The sequence below is a fragment of the Typopeltis vanoorti genome, chromosome 17, assembly GCF_054136105.1.
Source record: "Typopeltis vanoorti isolate ZY-2024b chromosome 17, IOZ_Tvanoo_1.0, whole genome shotgun sequence".
NCBI classification, from domain to species: Eukaryota; Metazoa; Arthropoda; class Arachnida; order Uropygi; family Thelyphonidae; genus Typopeltis; species Typopeltis vanoorti.
The window spans coordinates 61,499,920-61,519,710 of record NC_143565.1 but is presented as its reverse complement, the minus strand read 5'-3'; the positions used below and the strand labels follow the sequence as shown (position 1 = coordinate 61,519,710).

The window sequence follows — 19,791 nt, the reverse complement described above, 5'->3', positions numbered from 1 at the left end:
TTCTTGCCAATTTTGTGGAAACTGAATTAATATATGGAATGACAGCTGTGGACACATATCGGGGTACTGTAACATCAGAGATTTCTTTAATTCACATGAATAAATACAAGGAAATAAGTAAAAATATTGCAGGCTATCAGGAGTGACAATGATAGTTGATTACAGGTAGAAAGTGAACTGGATGGATTGATTTGAAACAATAACAGCTATGTAATGTTATATATAAAACAATGCAGTGGTAAAAATCTCATCATCTCTCTCAGTTCGACAGAATTACAATATGCAAATAACTACAAAACACGTGGTCATGTACCGGAATCTGACTGAAGCTTTCGAACACATGCACGCCTTCAAACAAAAGAAACAAAATGTAACGGCCTAACAGTTACTAAAGTGTATGTTTGAAATGTAACTCAATGCATTTGTTTTCACACCAGTTCAGCCTTGAAAATGCTAGACAGTGGCTAGTGAAACTTGTTGGCTCTTTGTATATTTTATCATTTATCTTCTGGTCTTTTAATAATAAAAGTTATTTATTTTAGAGAGTATTATTATTATGGGCAACTCCAGAGTCCTTAGACTCATCAAGGGAGGCCCTAAACATCATGTGCATCACAACTATTCGACATTCACACAGTATCTATCACACTTTGCCTTGAACTCATTTACTGTCATAGCACCCACAACAGACTCTAGCAGCTTATTCCACTTATTCGCCACTCTAAAAGTAAAAAATCCAGCTCTAACATCCTTACTAACCACACTCTTGCCCAGCTTCCATGGATGTCTCCTAGTCCTCCCACCACCAGTCCTGTTTTCAAAAATATCCTCTGAATTAATCCTATAGAAACCCTTCAGCAATTTGAATGTCACAATCATATCTCCCCTTTTCTGCCTATCAACCGATTTCTGCAACCCACAAATCTTCAACCTGTTTCCATAAGGTTCATTTCATAGACCCGCTATCATCTTGGTCACTCACCTCTGGATCCTCTCAACCTCCTCTCCATCAAGAAGAAACCTAGGTGACCAGATCTGGGCAGAGTAGTAAGATGATTGCATGAAGCCTCGGAAGGAGAAATGCGGTCAACCTAAATGGTTATAACCTTAATAACATGAAATATGCAGATGACATGGTAATGATAGCGGACACAAAAGAAAACATGATGAACCTAATAACCAAACTAAACAATATGGTTAAAGAATACAGCATGACATAAATATGGACAAAACAAAAATCTTGGTAACAGAACACTTAGATACCATGACCACTATTAAACATAGAATATTGACTGCATAGTCATCATTTAATAAGCTAGGTAAAATGTGGAAAAGTAATAAAATCTTCAAACCTCTAAAAATAAAATTATATAATGCAATTATAATATCTACTGTGCTATATGCATCAGAAACTTGAACACTCAAGAAGACAGAGATATGAAAACTGGAGGCTTTCAAGATGAAATGTCTCAGAAAAAAAAAAAAAAAATGAAACCATAAAACAAGACATAAACTATACAGACTCATCAATATAAAAGATCAAAAGAAATGGTATGGACATGTTGAGAGAATGCCACCAAAAAGGCTACCCAACCTCACTCTATACAAGATTAGAAGAAAAAAGGAAGACCAAGAACTAAATGAGTAACATCAATAAACGTTAACTCCGGATTACAAACCTATAGACAGCTCACCAGCCAGGCAAGAAACCGAGACTTCTGGAGGTTGTTGTGGAAATACAGAAGACGCAACCTGTCTCTGACAAAAGAGTATAGTAAGTAAGTAAAAAGCTGAGTTGGATAAAGATAATGGCTACACAATGATTTTGCAATGGCATTTGACAGAATACCACATGTAACAGTGTTATGCATATTAGAACAAATAGGGATGGACGTGACACTGGTTAAATGGATAAGAGGGTAGCTGCTGAACAGATACCAAAAAGTAGTATATGGAGAGACAGAATCAAGACAAAAGCATGTGATTAGTGGTGTGATGCGAGGTTCACTGCTGGGCCCATTACTATTTAATTTGTACATAAATGACATAGAAAATAACCTAAAAGGAATTATTTAGTTGTTTTCTGATGATGCGAAATTACTTACAGTAATAGTTAATCAAGGTAACATGGAGACCTTGCAGGATGATTTAAATAGGCTGTCAGTATGGGCAAAAATTAATGGGTGTCAGTTTAATGTGGAGAAATGTTAAGTTATACATTTTGGGAAAAATACATTACAAGCTGTGTATCACACTGATAGCACTGTATTCCACTCCTAAATGTTGGAAGTTTTTTTCCACTTGGTTAAACTATAATAAATTTAGTTTAATCCTTTATCCAAGTGTAAGCAAACAAAGTTTGCACCTGAAGTCTCTTCAGGACTGAGGCAACTCATGGTAAAGGTGGACCAAGCTCTCATCACTACTTGTCTTAGTATCTCCCATAATGCAAAGCACATCTCCTTGCAGACACGTATAATGCTATGAATTAAGGGAAGGGCCACTACCCAGACCGGTTTCGAGCTTTATTGAGGTCTCGTGGATAAAGGATTAAACTAAATTTATTCCGCCCCTAAATCTCTAGCTTCATCCTGGAGTACAATGCTATCAGTGCAAACAAAGAATCACAGTTTAGAGGACATATTGCTAAGGTAGTCCATAAGATTACTTGGCTATTGAGGAACACATTAACATGTAGAGATAAGGAAGTTATTATTCCTCTTAATAAGGCCTTGATATTGCTATGCTGAAGTCTGGTCCTCTGGGTTTCTTTGGGATGAGGAAGTGGTGGAGAGGATTCAGAGGCGAGTCACTAAGATGGTGAGCAGCCTCTGGAATGTTAACTATAAGGATAGATTGAGGGTGAGTGGATTGCAGAAGTTGGTTGACAGGAGAAAAAGAAGGGATATGATAGAAACACTTAGTTGCTTAAAAGTTTTATACCATTGATGCATGGGAAATATTTCAGCAATTTGCTAGAGGGACCAGAACAAAGGGTCATCCCTAGAAGTTGAATAAAGGCATGGTTAGTAAGGGTGTATAGACTAGATTTTTGCTTGTAGAGTTGTGAATGAGTGGAGTGGATTGCCAGAGTCAGTTGTGAGTGCTTTGTCTGATAATGGGTTCAAGGAAAGGTATGAGAGATTGTGTGGATAGATTGCATCTCCAGCGATGAGTCTTTGGACTCCATGGAGGTACCCATATAATAATTATTATTTTCCATTTTATTATATGAAGAATAAAAAAGCAATTAGGCCATCCAACAGCCTAGAATTCCCAAAAGTAAGTTACTGTTACCCTTGGAGATATTGCAATGTTTCTATTCTTGATCTAAGATTAACAGCATTGCATACCCTAACCATGTTTATTAGGTATTAGCTAATGAGTAAGGTCATGTGAGGGTGCTCCATAAAATCCTAAGCTAGTGTGTTTATATGTAATGATAAAGTATCTTTAATCTCAAAGGTTTATAATAATATGATGATAATCCCCCAATACTACTTGAATGTCCTCTGCCATTGAGTTAGTTCTCATTATCGCCGTGTATCTACTTCCAACTGACGAACGATGAAAGTTCGAAATGGTCTGGATACTGATGCTTTTCATAATGTACTACATTATACCTACCCTAGAAGGAAGTGCACTATGAATCATGAGATAGATACTGGGGAAAGTTGATCTGAAGCCAGCTGCATATATATATATATATAAGTAGTGGCTAGACTAGTTGTTTGCAAGTGTGGATAAAATAAGGATGAACACTAAAACATAATTTTTGTCACATATAATTTAAGTTAAGCCTCCGTAGCTCAGTCATTACAGACAAAAGTCCTTTGGTTGGAAAGACATGGTTCGATTCCCATCAGTGACGTGAGGACCCTTTATCTGGTCTCTTTTGATGAAAGGTGAGTTAGCCGGTCTCATACAGAGGTAGGGGATTTTTTCACCCGGAAACTTGAGTTTTTCATCTACCAGAACAGGCAAACACACGCATCTACAGACATAGGACACACTGGGAGGTATAGTGTTAGCAACCTTATCCTTGAGATGATGCGGTTGCAAGAATAAGAAACCTTGACACCATTAAAGGTAAAAGAGGAGGATTAAGAAAGAATAATTTAAGTTAGTTGAGTCACTTAAAAAGATTGGAAGAGGAAAGCATTTGAAACGAATAAAATGAAAGAAGTATTTGATACCAGAATGGTATTAAATGCTTGTTTTTAATAAAACGACCTAGAGAAAGACCTAATTTTGGTGATTGTGGATTGTAGCATTTGATAATGTTCTAGCATAAGAAATATAATATCTGACAATATTAGAGATGTGATAAAAAAAAAAAAAAAGACTAATTTTGAAACATTGTTGATAAGAAGGTAGAAATAAATATAAACTTAATCGTGATATTATCAAAGTGTCCTGTAATTTCCTTGAGGATACATATAAAATAAAGGAAATAATAATGGCATATTTTTAGCACTTGAGTAATCTGTGCAGTTTAATAAACATTTATTATTCTTATCCAGATTGCTGAAGTAAAACAATATATCCACCTTGAACACTTTCACAAAATGAATGTGCATGTGAAATGTCAAATAAATAAATAAAAACTTTAAAGTAAATTAAACTTTCCAAGAAATAATATTATCATTTTTACTTATACAAAAAAAAGCTCGCTTTACACATATATTTTAAATGGAGAATTCTGAAAAGACAATCATATAAACTTTTCAGTAGTAACTTTGACTAGGTTTAAAATATTTTGGCATGCATCCTAATTACCACTGTGAGTTTAATAGCTTGTATAATTTTTTTTCCTCCCAAATATCAGAAATAATTAAATATTCTTAATATTTTTTATTTTCCATTCACTTAAGAGGTTACCTTTCCAGCAGGTTCCATATGAACAGTTTTCTAGATAATCATCTTTACCAGATTGAAAATGGTTCTGAGGATCTGAAGTTTGCGAATTGCTTGGAATAATGTGAATTACAGGTACTGTATTAAATGAATACTGACTATTATCATAGCTATACTGAATCTTTCTTGTAGGTACTGCAGCAGACAGAGGAGCTTCCCAGTGATCTGGAAGTTGATGTGCTTGTGATGGTTGGTGAACTAGAGTATGAGCCATTGGTGTCACAGAATGATAAGGTTGGGAATTCTGTAATCCAGCATGTGGTATATAGGAATGAGAAGGATGTTTAAGCCTAGGAGAGGTAGGAACTGATTGATAATTGAGTGGAGCACCTTGATACGGTTGGTAACATGATGGCTCAGGAGGTGGTAAATGAACAGTATTAACTGGCTGAGTAGTCACAGTATATCCATGATTTGCATATTTTGGTTGTAACAAAGAGCTAGGTACAGGAGTGGGAGCAGCACCATATGAATGAGGTAGAGACTGATTAGATACCATAAATCTTGGTGATGGTGACCTTCCAGGTCTTGGAGAAGTTGCAGGAGAAGGATGATGTACTGGTGGAGAAGAAGAAGAATGTGTCTGTGCTATTCCAACATGAAGGTACTCATGTGGAAGAGGTGGCCTTGTGGAAAAATTATGGAATGAAACAGTTCCAGGAGGAACAAGAGTCCTCTTCAAACGCGGAGAAGATCCCACAAGTCTCTTAGGGACAGTGGGACTTGGAGCTCCTCGTGATGCTTGAGGACAAGGATAGGGTGGAGGTGGATATCTTGGTCCATCAGCAGATAAAGCAAGTAGTTGATTTGGAGCAGAATGTAAAACATCCATTCTAACCATTCGAGGAGCATAGTAATCTCTTTCACTGTCTGCATAATATGGTGCTCCATCCTGTCCAGGGTACAATGTCAATGGCTGCTGTTCCTAGATGGAAAAAAATTTAAGTGATTTCTGTTTACTTGTACAAAATACAAAAAAAATTACATTAGTGATTTTAATCCTGGTGTTTAGGCTTATATGTTGATTCTCATGCACATGTTGTTTCAGGAAATTGACAACGTAGACAAAATAATAACTAGAATATTTTAATTATTACTTTCTGTATTTTGCCAAAGTCAAACTGGCATCCTAAATACTATTTTAATATTTTAAAATTTTAAATTAGAAAATTTTAATAATTACTTTCTATATTTTGCCAAAGTTAAACTGGCATCTTCAATAATAAAAATGGAACAGGAGAAATACTGGATGCCCTGAAGTCCTATAATTATGCTACCTACTGACTTTGGTTGGGTGTTCCTGACCGTTTGGGTTGAATGTTTGCATGTCAGTATTAATACCTGAAGATGCCAATTTAACTTTGGATTGAATGTCTATAATCAAAATATTTTAGTTACTACAGACATTCAGCCCAACAGCCAGAAACACTCAACCGAAGCCAAAAGGTAGCACTTTAGGCTATCCAGTATTTCACCTGTTCCATTTTTATTACTGACGATGCTGGTTTAACTTTGGCAAAATATCTAACTTATTATTATTTACTCTACATTGTCAATTTTCTGAAACAACATGATGCAGTGATTTTAATCCCATTAGCAATCAATTCAGTCAATTTCAATTCATGACATTTGTATATGAAAGGAAACAGAATATGATTAATTTTACAGAGCAACTATGACTTATAAGATTCAGTTCAATTAATGCAGCAACAACTTAGGTTTGCTCCTACATGATCCTCTTAAAACACAGATTAATTTAAACAGAAAAGTTTAATGCATATAGCAAAAATGGTTTCGTGAAATCAATATGTAGTAACCACTATACAGTTATAGCAATATTGCTAAAATATAAACAACTGAGTCAGATCGAGTGAATGCACGCGCACGCACGCACGCACACACACACACAGCAAGTGAGCAGTTTATTTGTTTATCTACCACACTGTTTAACTAGTGACTAATTCATGTGGATGCATTCATCACTTCTGATGAAACTCTGTTGCACTTTTTATCACATATAACCAAATGAGGACACATTCACTGAATGAGCAAGCTAGTGACATAAGATAAAGTTATTTCACTTCCAAAACATTCCAAATTGTACCACAATAAACTAGCACATTTTGCTGAAGAAAATAACTGTAACTAAGTAGATTATGTATTCAAGATACCAAGTAATTTTATATAAACTTGGCTTTTAATCCTATTTCCCAAGGGAGCAAACAGACAAGTAAGTCAAGTTTATGCATGCATGTAGTGCAAGTCTGAGGCAATTCATGGTAGTGCCAATCTAGGCAACTTGTGGTAAAGGTAAATTAAGTTCTGATCACTTTCATTAGTATTTTTCCCTTAATGTAAAGCACATCCCCTTGCAGAGATGTATGATGCTATGCATTAAAGGTAATGGTCACTACACATACCGGTTTCGACCTTTATTGAGGTCTCGTCAGTGGGAGCCAGACCAGACAATGCTAAGGTGAAGTAATGCAGAGCATATATGAATTTACCTAAACAAGTTGCTTTGAACTTATTAAATAAAATCTCAGGATGAGAGATAGATGTAGAAAGTTTTTTTTAACTTGGGTATATTATGAGTATATTATCTATCTCTCATTCTGAGATTTTATTTAATAAGATCAAAGCACCTTGTGGCAACTTATTTAGGTAAAATTCATATAAGCTCTGCATTACTTCAACCTTAGCATTGTCTGGTCTGGCTCCCACTGACGAGACCTCAATAAAGGTCGAAACCGGTATGTGTAGTGACCATTGCCTTTAATGCATAGCATCATACATCTCCGCAAAGGGATGTGTTTTACATTAAGGGAAAAATACTAAGGAAAGTGATCAGAGCTTAATCCACCTTTGCCACGAGTTACCTAGAGTGGCACTACCATGAGTTGCCTCGGACTTGCACTACGTGCAGGCGCAAACTTGACTTACTTGTCTGTTTGCTCACTTGGGAAATAGGATTAAAAACCAAGTCTATATAAAATTACTTGGTATCTTGAATACATAACTATGAACTTGAAAGGATGGGAGAAGGGGGGAGGGGAGGACTTATATTACTGACTATGTCCAGTGTGTTGTTGGATAAGAATGCATGATTCTTGTAAGCTTCATTCATTCTTTCATCTATATGCCATCTCTGGTAACTGAGACTTGCTGAGTAGATATTTTCTGTTGATTAAAACACTCTTGCTATATTGCTGTGTGAACACTCTAGCACACAGAGCTTTCCAAACTGTGTGTCGCAACACGTTAGTGTGTAGGCTGCAGTGTGAAGATGTGTCATGCTAACATAAAGCGTTAATCAGAATAATCGCTGAAAATTTCCACAGCAGAATTCATTTCGCAAAGTACCGGTACGAGTTTTAGTTAGCACCGTTAAAGAAGATATTTGGTCAACCACTCGGAACCACCTCCCTGAGTCTATACTGACTTGCATGCAACCATCACCATTGTTTATGTTGAGGTTTTCTATAGTTCATTCAAGTGACAGTAAATGCAAACAGAAGCTAAATTGTGCAGAGCCGCACTAAGGAGTCCCCAAAATACTTTACTTTAAATAGAATGTAATTGCAAGATGTTTTACATTCTAGAATTCAAATTTCACTTTCAAAATTATATATACAAACTATCTTTTAATTATTTTTAACCTTTAAGAATATTTCATATCAATATATTTCGATAAATAATGGAGAATAAATGCAGCCGAATTCATCCTTGAGTTTTATCACGTAGAAGTCATTTGGTTTTATTATTGTTCGACCAATAAAAATAAAGCGCCCCACTTATTCATACAAATGTTATTATTGATGTTTATTCTAACTGCAACGTGAATAAACGAAGAGCTGGTTTATTTTATGTTTAGTTACTGTTAAGGCTTTACAATAAATTTGCACAGTTTTATTTATCAAATTGGTGTTGAATTACCTGTAAAATGGATAAGTTTCTAATTAATAAAAGAAAAGCTGAAGGTGACGTTTGTGATGAACAAAATGTATTGAGTATAGAGGAAACTATGGAAGAATCAGCTGTTGAACAGTCTGCATTAATACGGAAGAAGTGTAAAAAAAAATTTTCCACACCTCGTTTATACAATAAAGATTATATGAAATTGGGGTTCACATTTTCTGGTAATGAAAACCATCCTTGTCCCCAGTGTTTAGTTTGTGGGGTGATACTTGCAAATGAAAGTATGATACCAAACAAATTAAAGTGCCATTTTACCTCAAAACACAGTCATTTGTCAGAAAAGTCAGTAGAATATTGAACTTTCAAAATCTATAAAGAAGCAGTCTACATCATTCACCAAGAGAATGAAGGCATTAGAGAAAGCTCAAACGGCAAGTTACTTGAAGGGCCCGAATTTGAGATAGAAGTTAATAAAATCCCTTTGGCAGATTACATGATTGGAAGACGTATTCAAGACATGTCTGCTGACATTAAGCGGCAAATGAAACATATTTTTCAAGATGATAATATGATTTTTACATTGCAGTTAGGTGAATCAAGAGATGTCAGTGGGTTAATGCAATTACTCGTTTTTATACGTTTCATTCATACTAACAGAATTATTGAGCAATTCTTGTGTTGTCTAGAACTTCCAATGAAAACTAGAGGTGAAGATATATTTAAAACAGTAGATTGCTTCATGAAGGAAAATAATTTGCTATGGTTAAATTGTGTAGGAATATGCACAGATGGCGCTCCTTCAATGGTTGGTTCAACAAAAGGTTTCACAGCTTTAGCAAAGAAAGAGAATTAAAATATTATAATCACTCATTGCTTTTTACATCGCGAAGCACTAGGTCGTGCAAACCACTGGTAATGAATTAAAAAAGGTTATGGACAAAGTTGTTCAAATGGTCAATTACATTAAAAGTAGACCTCTTAAATCAAGATTATTTGCTAAAATTTGTGAAGATATGGAGCAAAAATTAAAAAAAAAACTTATACTACACTCAGACGTTCGCTGGCTGTCAAGAGGTCAAGTGCTTTCTCGCGTATATGAATTGAGGGAAATGATGCTTAAACTTTTTGAGGAAAATCAACAAAATGAATTCTGTGATCTAATTCAAAACAAATTATGGTGCACAAAATTGGCATATCTTGCTGACATATTTGAACACTTGAATAAAATAAATACCAGTATGCAAGGAAAAAGAGAAAATATTTTAACAGCGGTGGATAAAATTTGTGCTATGAGAGACAAGATAGAAATTTGGAAAAGGAAAGTGAAAGAAGGAAATTTTGAAATGTTTTCCAAAACTGCAGACCGTGAACTAAAATGTGATATCAGCTCGCTAATTGTTGACCATTTAACAATGTTCGGAGAGAAAATTCATCACTACTTTCCAAATATTGAAATACAAGAATATGATTGGAGCAGAAATCCATTTTTTTCAACTGCAATGATTAACTTATCACTTATTGAAGAAGAAGAATTAGCTGAAACAAAAAATGATCGAAATCTGTTAATGATGTATGAAGAGGTGATTTAGACAACTTTTGGATTCGTTTTTCAAAAATGCATCCAAACATAGGTAAAAAAGCATTAAAAATGCTTTTGCAGTTTTCCACTACATAGATGTGTGAAGTATCCTTTTCAATGATGGCAAACTTGAAGACGAAATGCAAGTGTCTTTATCTACTATTCCACCAAATATTGAAAAGCTGTGTTCATCCCATGAAGCTCATATATCTCATTAAAATTCTATTATTATATATTTCTTTCTTTTCTTTCTATTTTTTATAACAATGATATTAATCTTGGAAATAAATATAAATATATTAAATATTTTTATTTTGTATATTTTATTATGTATAAAAATACAGTATGATCAAAAAACCTCAACAAGCGAGCTTTCCCTATATTAAATACATTGAAAAATTAAGAAGAGAGAATCATTTCACTCACTTGATGTGTTTTTTATTCGATCATACTGTATTATATATTTTTAATAAAAATGAAAAGTTTTCATGAGATAGGTTGTGTCGTGAAACAAGTTTAACCTCTGGTTTGCTAATAGACTGTGTCGTGCCCTCAGGACAAGAGTATAGTCTAACTATATCAAGCAACCTTTAAAGGAGTTATATGATATTTGCTCTTATCAAATATCAAAAGGAGTTGCTTGTTATAGTAATGATGGGATCAGCTTTAAAAGAAGTAAGTGATTAATCACTTACTATAAATAGTGAATTTTTATTAACCCAGTATCAGATGAACAGGTGATTTTTAAATAAACCTAAAAGTTATACAAAATATAATTGTAAAAGCATATACTTAAACTACATCTGATCTGGCCACGTGACTCCTGAGAGGCACATCAGACTGAATTACTGTGCCGCGAAATTATGTTTGTCTAAAAAGTGTGTCACCAACATGAAAAGTTTGGAAAGCACTGCTCTAGCAGGACAGTAGTTTCTGTAATAAAGTAATCTACTGTTTATTCAACCTCATTGGGAAAGTGATTTTCTGTTTGGCGATTTGAAGGATCAATAACTTGAAGGTACACTTTGGAGACTGTTGGAAAAGCAGTACTTTTGGGGTTAATGCATGCTATCCATGTTACTGTTAAATTAAATTATAATCAACGAAGCTTTGGGGTTTCATCAATTTGAAAAAAAAAAAATAAATAAATAAAATAAAATATATATATATAACATTTTCAGCACAATGGTTTTCTTTCAAGTAAGGAAACAAAAGGTAGCCATAAAAAGATTCCTGAAGCAGGAAGAAAGTTATAACAAACTGTAAACAAAAATGTGTAGAAAAGCTTATGTGTTCATCGCACATGTTGACTAATTTTGACGGTAATATATCAGAACACAGAAGGATAAGTAAATAATAATTTATTGACTTATTACTGATAATTCGCTGGTGTTAAAACCAGCATCTTCAGATCACAAAACACAGTTTATCACAGTATGCGAGACTACAACAACATGGTGTAATAACGAGGCTAGGTTGAAAAATTGTAGCAACATCACAAGACTCACGTAGGCACCCTGTATGTAAAAAAAAAAAACAAAAACAAACAAACAAAAAAAAAAAACGGAGAAAGCAGGTACAAGTTATGTCTTAAGATGACTATCTCCCAAATTTTAGGCGAATTTATACAGCCATATTTGTTAAGATTCGGAGTATGTTTCATAGCTTCTATTGCTTCTAAGAATAATCTCTCTGACTTGTAAAAGCTTCTGTGCAATACTTTTGTTTTCTTCCAGTTGATCCTGTGTGCAGGGGTATCCAAAGCATGGTCTGGTAGACCTGACTTGCCATAGCGATAGTGCCAGATGTATCTTTTATGTTCACTGATGTGGATGTCCACAGTTCTTCCTGTTTGATAGTAGCAAGCTTGATCACACGAGCAGGGTACTTCATAGACTCCTGGATGCGATAAAGGAGAGATGCTGTCCTTGGGTGAACAGATGAGAGCTAGTTTGACACACAGTCTGAATACAGTGCGTAGTTGGTGTTTATTTAGAACTCTAGATATCTTTTACGACGTGCCATTAATGTATGGGATAGTGACTGTTTTGTTGTAGTTCTCCGTGGTAGATAGTGGGAGTGGTTTCTTGGGAGCATTTAGTATTTTATCTACCCTGTGGGGATTATAGCCATTGGCTAAGAAGGTTAGGAAGAGCGTTGTCATTAGAACAGATTGCTCTCGCTATGTGGGTTAGCATTTTTAAGATACCATACTGCTGAGAAGGGTAATGGTGTGATTGTTTGTGTAAATATCTCCCTGTGTGTGTGGGTTTCTAAAAGTTGAAAATGATAAGGAACCATCTGGAGGATGTGTGATTAGTGTGTCCAAGAAGGGAAGACAGTTATTAGCTTCCAGTTCCATCGTAAGTGGATTTTTGGGTGTTGGCTATTTAATTACACTAAGAATGTACCCAAAGTGCTTGGACCACGTGGCCAAATAGCAAGCACATCATCAGCATAGCGTAGCCAAAGCAGTGGTTTGAGAGTAGCTGTATTGATAGCTAGTTTTTCCAGGTGTCCTATGTAGAAGTTGGCTGGGGGGGGGCATAACTGTCCCATATAATTGTTTGTATATTTTCCCTTTCCATGTGAAATATCCTGCACGTATTGTGAATTTAAACAGTTCAAATATATCAGGGAGAAAGTGTGACTTTAGCAGATCAAGGGTTTCAATTAGTGGTACATTTGTGAATAGTGAGCTGATATCAAAACTCACCATTATGTCTGAACTTTTTAAGGTATGGTGTTCTAAAATACTTTTTAGGTAAGCACAATTTTTGACAAAGGAGGGAGAATTGTTTGTGAGAGTGGCTAGCAGCTTAGCTAAATGTCTAGCTAGTTTGTATGTGGGCCTATTTATACTATCCACAATTGGGCATACTTTTTAGGTGGGCAGAATTTTTGACAAAGGAGAGATAAGTGTTTGTGAGAATGGCTAGTAGCTTAGCTAAATGTCTAGTCAGTTTGTATGTTGGACCTCTGCACACAGGATCAACTGGAAGAAAACAAAAGTACTGCACAGAAGCTTTTAGAAGCAATAGAAGCCATGAAACATACTCCGAATCTTAACAAATATGGCTTATACAGCCATATTTGCCTAAGATTTGGGAGACAGTCATCTCAAGACATAACTAGTACCTGCTTTCTCACTGTTTTTTTTTAACATAGAGGGCCTAATCAGGATTTTAGTCTTTGTGGTGTTGCTACAATATTTCAAACTAGCCCCATTATTACACCATGTTCTTGTAGTCTTGCATACTGTGACAAACTGTGCTTTATGCTCTGCAGATGCTGGTTATAAAACCAGCGAAATATCAGTTATAAGTCAATAAATAATTATTTACTTATCTTTCTCTATTCTGATATATTACCGTCAAAATTAGTCGACATGTAAACAAAAATGGTATACAAATGGTATATTTCACTAACAATATTTAGTCTTTTTAATGGAAAGCTGTTGTTTTCCTCAATCTTTATAACTTAATTCCTTCCAATCAAGGAGAATTCTATCTCACTTCCATCCAAATAAATAAAATACAGCAAGAAGATAATGGCATCCACTCTGCCATGAAGATTTCACTAAACTCATCTACCAGCTTCCAAAGAGTTATAGAGAACAAAATGATAAAAGACTGCTGATAATTTTAAAGGGAACTAAACTAATAAATTATGGTAAATAATAACTAATAAATTACAGGACCCATAATAGGCAGGGATGCACAATATACAGCTTCTCCCTGTCAAGCCAATCCCCACTTTCCCACAGTGTGGCCTGTTTCCACAGAAGGGACTCTGGCATATGAGCGAGCATTTATGCTGCAAAAGGATACATTCCTAGTTGGAGGAAATGCAAACTAGACACTAGGTGATTTGATTATATAGAGAAACCTGTGGAGAATTCATGACTAAAATTAACACACTTGAACCACAGTAGTAGGTTTTTTTTTACGTAAATATTTTTTCCTAGGTATCTTAGGACATCATCAGTACAGTAGAACAATACTAGGAATGACACAAAGAATAGGGTGAATACGTACAATGGAATCTAAATTGCGTGCAGTGGCGCGTTGCGGCTTGAACTTAAATTAGATTAAATTGAATTAAATTAAATTAAAATTAAATTACAGTTAAGTTATTTTTACACAATTTTGTATGACAATTTCCCATACTTTAGGGATGGCAAGAACATCATTATGGTTTAGATTTGGTCTGTGAAGTAGGGCTTCAGCACTTTCTTTCTATAAGCGTTCATATTTATATGAAGATCCCTGTATATTTATATACAGAGACCAGTTTCTTTCTGTACGAAAGTTATGTTCAAGAATCTCTCTCATTGCATGTCCCCACTATATTTTATCAGCAAATCACAAGGCTCCTATTGAAGAATTTATGGAGACACAACACACACACACGTATTGGAATAATTACTTTAAACTTTAGGAAAGTAACATTCGGCGTTTCAACCTCTGCATTTAGGCCATCATCAGGAAAAATAAATATGTATAAGATACAAGCTACATGACACTGCACTATATAAAAGCAAGATGAATCTAAATGCTTGTTAATTATTTAACCTAGCCTGACCTCTTGTGGGAAAAAAATAAAATAAAAAATTAAATTAAATTAAAAATAAACATAAATCAACAATAAACAACAACCATGGGTTCAGTGCCCGTAATTTTCTGATGCCATCTTGCACAAAATAGAATACAATGGAAGAATCATATCAAAAATAAATAGAATAGAATAAAATAAATTAAAAAATTAAATAAAATAAAAATAAATAAATAAAAACGAAATATAAATGTAACTACATTAAACATTTCTCTTGTATTGAGATCTTCTTTTTGGACTTGTTCTTGTTGCTATACAGATTGCAGCTGGGTCCTCCATATTCTTGGAATGATTAATCCATCATTTTTGTTCAGGTTTGGATACTGTTTCAGCATTTCACAAGTTTTTTTGAATTTTTTTGCGAACCAGGTTTTGATGTGTTGTAGGGGACTTTTTGCCTTTCCAGTCAATTCTGTGGCATGTTTCGAAGCATGGTCTGATAGGCCTGTTTTGCCATACTGGAGGTATTTAATGTGTCGTTTGTGTTCATCTTTTCTGATTGGGATGGTGCATCCTGTTTCCACTATGTAAGATAGGGTACAGGTACACTGAATTTTGTAAACTCCTGGGTGGGCCAGGTATAGAAGAGGATCTCTGGAAGAGCTAAGTAAATTTCTTAATTTTGTCAGGGGTTTGAACGTATTCTAAATGTTGTATTTAAGTATCTATCTATCTATTTTTTCTGAAATGCTCCTAATGTAAGGTATGGCATTCTTATAATCTTTTTTGTTTTTAGTGGCATTTTTTTGGAGGATCTTGTGAACCGTTTTTCTATTGTATCAATTTTTTTACAAACGTGTGACTAATAATTTCTAATTCTTGGTTCAGAGCATGTTCGTTGGAGCAAATTGTTAGGACTATGTGTTTGTTGAGTGTGATGTTCTAATTTGTTGTGTATTTTTTTATGCATGACCAAACAACTCCTTACGTGTGTGTCTGCTAATTTCTTGGCTAAGTGATAATTAGGACGGTAGATTCTTTCAACTATCAAGAGTTGAAACTGAGACTGAGCAGAAGTAAGATAGAGTATATGTGTTGCCAAGTGGATGGCAGCCAGGAGACAGATCTGGAGCTGGAAGGAAATGTCATCAGGAAGGTTAGGGACTTTAGATAATTAGGTTCAACAGTGGTAGAGGATTGAGAGGCCGAGAAGGAAGTGGGATGTAGAATACAAGCAGGATGGAGGAACTGGAGAGAGAGAGATGGGTGAAGTGCTATGTGATCAGTGGGTACCAATCAATCTAAAAGGCAAAATCTATAGGACAGTAGTGAGACCAGCTATGACATATGCTATGGACTCTGTGGCTCTGAGGAAAAATAACATCAGCAGGATGGAGGTAGCGGAGATGAGAATGCTGAGGTGGATGTGCAGTGTGACCAGAAAGGATCATCTGAGAAATGACTATGTGAGGGGAACGCTGAAAATTATGAACTTAGGAGCAAAGATACAGGAGGCAGGGTTGAGATGGCTTGGTCATTTGATGAGGAAGGAGGATGACTATGCGGGAAGAAAGGTCATGCAGATGGATGTGCAGGGAAGGAGGAAGTGCAGGCTGCCAAAGAAGAGATGAAGGGAGCTGGTGGAGGAGGACTTGAGGATGAAGAACTTGGATGTGATTACAGCCCAAGGCAGGAGGATGTGGAAGGGACTTACCAACAACAGTGACCTACTTAAGTGGGACAAGCTGTAGAAGAAGAAGATTCCTTCAACTACTGGTCATATGTAGTGGTGTGTTTATGTATTTTTGGCAGGCCATAAATTCTAGGCACGCAGACATAATGCAATATTAATTTTTTGGTTGTTTTTTCTGGCTAAGTGATAATTGATTTGATTAATTCTGTTTTCTTTTTGATGCAGTTTGTAGGGTTGTAGTTCACCATTTGGCATGTGTTGAGGTCAGATACCAAATGGTTCTTTTTTTCTAGGTATGCTGTCTGATCAAGGACAACAATAGCATTACCTTTATCTGCTTTTGTAATCACTGTGTCATTGTTATTTTTTAAGGATTGAACAGCTAATTTTTCTGCTTTGATTAGGTTGCACCTTAGTTGTTTGTTATAGTTTAATATGTATGATGTTTCCATTCGTATTCTGTCAGCTAAATTGGAGGCGAGGGATCTTAGACCTCTTTTGATATGATACATGAAATCTAATTTGTTTACTGACCTTGGTGCAATGGCATAGTTCAGGCCTTTATCAAGAAGTGCAAGTTCCCCTAATTTAAGATTGTAGCTGGATTTTTTAATAACTTCCCTGTGGTCCGTTGAGGTTGGTTGCCCTCTGCGAGTCATGGCAGATTGCTCCCTCTCTTTGAGCTTCACCATCCATGCTGGAATGCCTGAAGGCTCTGTCTTATCACCTACTTGATTTCTCTTGTTCATAAATGACCTACTTGCAATCACCACTAATATTATTGACAGCTTTGCTGATGATAGTACTCTCCACCCATCCTACTTATTCGACAAACCATGCAGTACTTTGACATCCCAGGCCACAAGATCTTCATACTATCCTTCAATGGGGCAAGGACAACCTTGTCATGCTCAATACCACCAAAACACAGTCTTGCCTTTTCTCTTGCAAAAAAATATCTCAGCTCACTTATCGTTATTCTCAGTAACACCCAAATCAATAGATAAGATCTGAGCTCTGTGCGTGGACTAATGTTTATCTCCAGTCTCTCCTGGCATAAACACATCACATTAATAGCGGCCTCCTTAGCATTAAGAAACCAGGCATTCTCTTTTGTTCAAAAGGCCATTTTACATCCAACCAACTCCTAACTAGATATAAATCCCAAATCTGCACATGCTTAGAATACTGCTCATATGTTTGGGGGTGGTGCACCTAAAACTTCCCTTAAAATCCTTGATGCTGTCCAGAAGCGAATAATTAAGCTCATTATGATCCCTCTCTTATGGATTCACTTCAACCTCTGTCTCAGAGATGCAGTATTTCAGCACTGTGTCTATTCTATAGGTACTTCCATGGTCACTGTTTACATCTTTAAAATATAATCAACTTAAATGAATTGGAGTAAAAAAACCAATGACATAATACAAGATATCCCTTGTATTATGTCAAGGTACTACAAGTTACCTTGTATAATGTGCTATATGGGCATGTGCATGGGCAAGAGGAATAGAAGAAAAGAGGAATCTGTTCACATTTTGTTTGAACAGCTGAGGGTTGTAATCTTTGTAATAAAAGAGGAGGCAGTGAAGTTGGTTCGGTGAGTTTTAAGATGGACTGTAAAAGGGCACTGGTTAGTAGTAGCTCTTGTTTTAATGATTTTGGAGGCGAGTGGGATCATTAATTAGCCGGATTGCCATCTTCTGGATAGAATCAAGCAATCTCAGAGAGGATTTCGGAGCTCCACTCCCAAATATGGGAGCAATATTCCATGACTGGGCAGATTTGGGCTTTGTATAGAATTACAGGGTGTTCGGGATAAATTTGACAGTTTCGTAAGGAAAAAGAAAATCTTCTTTGTCTCTATTAAATTTAATGAATTGACAAAAAACATTACAGGCAGAGTTAATTACAATACTATCAACAAGATTTACTCAAAATAACCACCATTAGCATCGATCACAGCTTCAATCCTGCTTCGGAACCTCGAACAAGCTGATGCTACAGTCTCCCTGGGAAGGGCCGCAAAAACTGTTTTAATTTTATCCATTAACTGGGCTTTTGTATTACTGGAAGTGCGATTGGTGTCTTTTTCAACTGCGCCCCATACAAAATAATCCATGGGGTTAAGGTCTGGGGAGTTTGGAGGCCAAACATTTGGACTGGTGAAGTCGTAGAAATTTTCAGACAACCATTTTTGACTTTTCCCAGAGGTGTGGCAAGGGGCCGAATCCTGCTGCCATACATACGGCCTACCACTGGCTACCCTTGTTATCCAGGGCTTGACTACAGTGTTTAGCAACTCCACGTAGCCATCTGAAGTCAACCTGAGGCCCTCTTGGAAAAAATGCGGAGGCATCACATTGCCTTCAGAGGATACACATCCGAAAACCATCACAGTTTGGGGAAATTTAGTCTGCATTACACGAGGAATGTCCTTTGTACTGTATGCAAGCCATCTGTTATTCTGCGTGTTGTGTTTTTGATCCTGGCAAAAGTTTTTCTCATCGGAAAAGAACCAGATTGTTTGTGGTTCCGCAGGATGTTTCACTTTGCTTAGAAGTTTCTTCGCGTTTATCAAATGTTTTTCACGGGCCTTTTCTGTAAGCAGCTGACCTTTGCGGCGCTTGTATGAGTAGTAGCGGAGGTCTTCATTGAGTGCAAGCTTCATAGTAGAGGCTGCAACATTCATTTCACGTGACAAAGCCCGAATTCCAATGCCAGGGATCTTCAACACCTGTTCCTGCAGATTTGCGAGGAATTCTGCTGTACGAACGCAATCAGATCGTCTGCTAGGGATCTTTCTTCTTGCTACATCCTCGTAGTCACCATTGCAAGTCTCTAGTTCATGCCTGATTGTTTTTACTGTATTCAGGGAGCATTGGGCAGCAGTCGAAATATCCTTATTTTGATGGCCGGCACGAATCATCATGATACAAGTTATTCTCTTCCATGATTCAGGTGGGTTCCAGCTATCCATCCTTTCTGACATCTTGTATATGAATGAAGAAGGGTCCAACCTTTTAAATGAAGAGAAGTGTGTGTTAATACATGTAACTTACGGAAAAATATAATTAATTATAAATATGTCAAATTTATCCCGAACACCCTGTAGTAGCTGTGAAGGTGT

General features: G+C 36.0%; 1 protein-coding gene across 3 annotated transcripts in view; it reads right to left on the bottom strand.

Annotated features, from left to right (window-relative positions):
• LOC150097438 (uncharacterized) overlaps window positions 1–19,791 on the bottom strand; it is an 857,342-nt gene that overhangs the window by 195,946 nt on the left and 641,605 nt on the right. For all 3 annotated transcript variants that reach the window (XM_090406999.1, XM_090407000.1, XM_090407001.1), the window contains exon 19: window positions 4,882–5,842. In XM_090406999.1, the coding sequence (XP_090263125.1) occupies window positions 4,882–5,842 (961 nt within the window). The remainder of the gene's footprint in view (window positions 1–4,881; window positions 5,843–19,791) is intronic.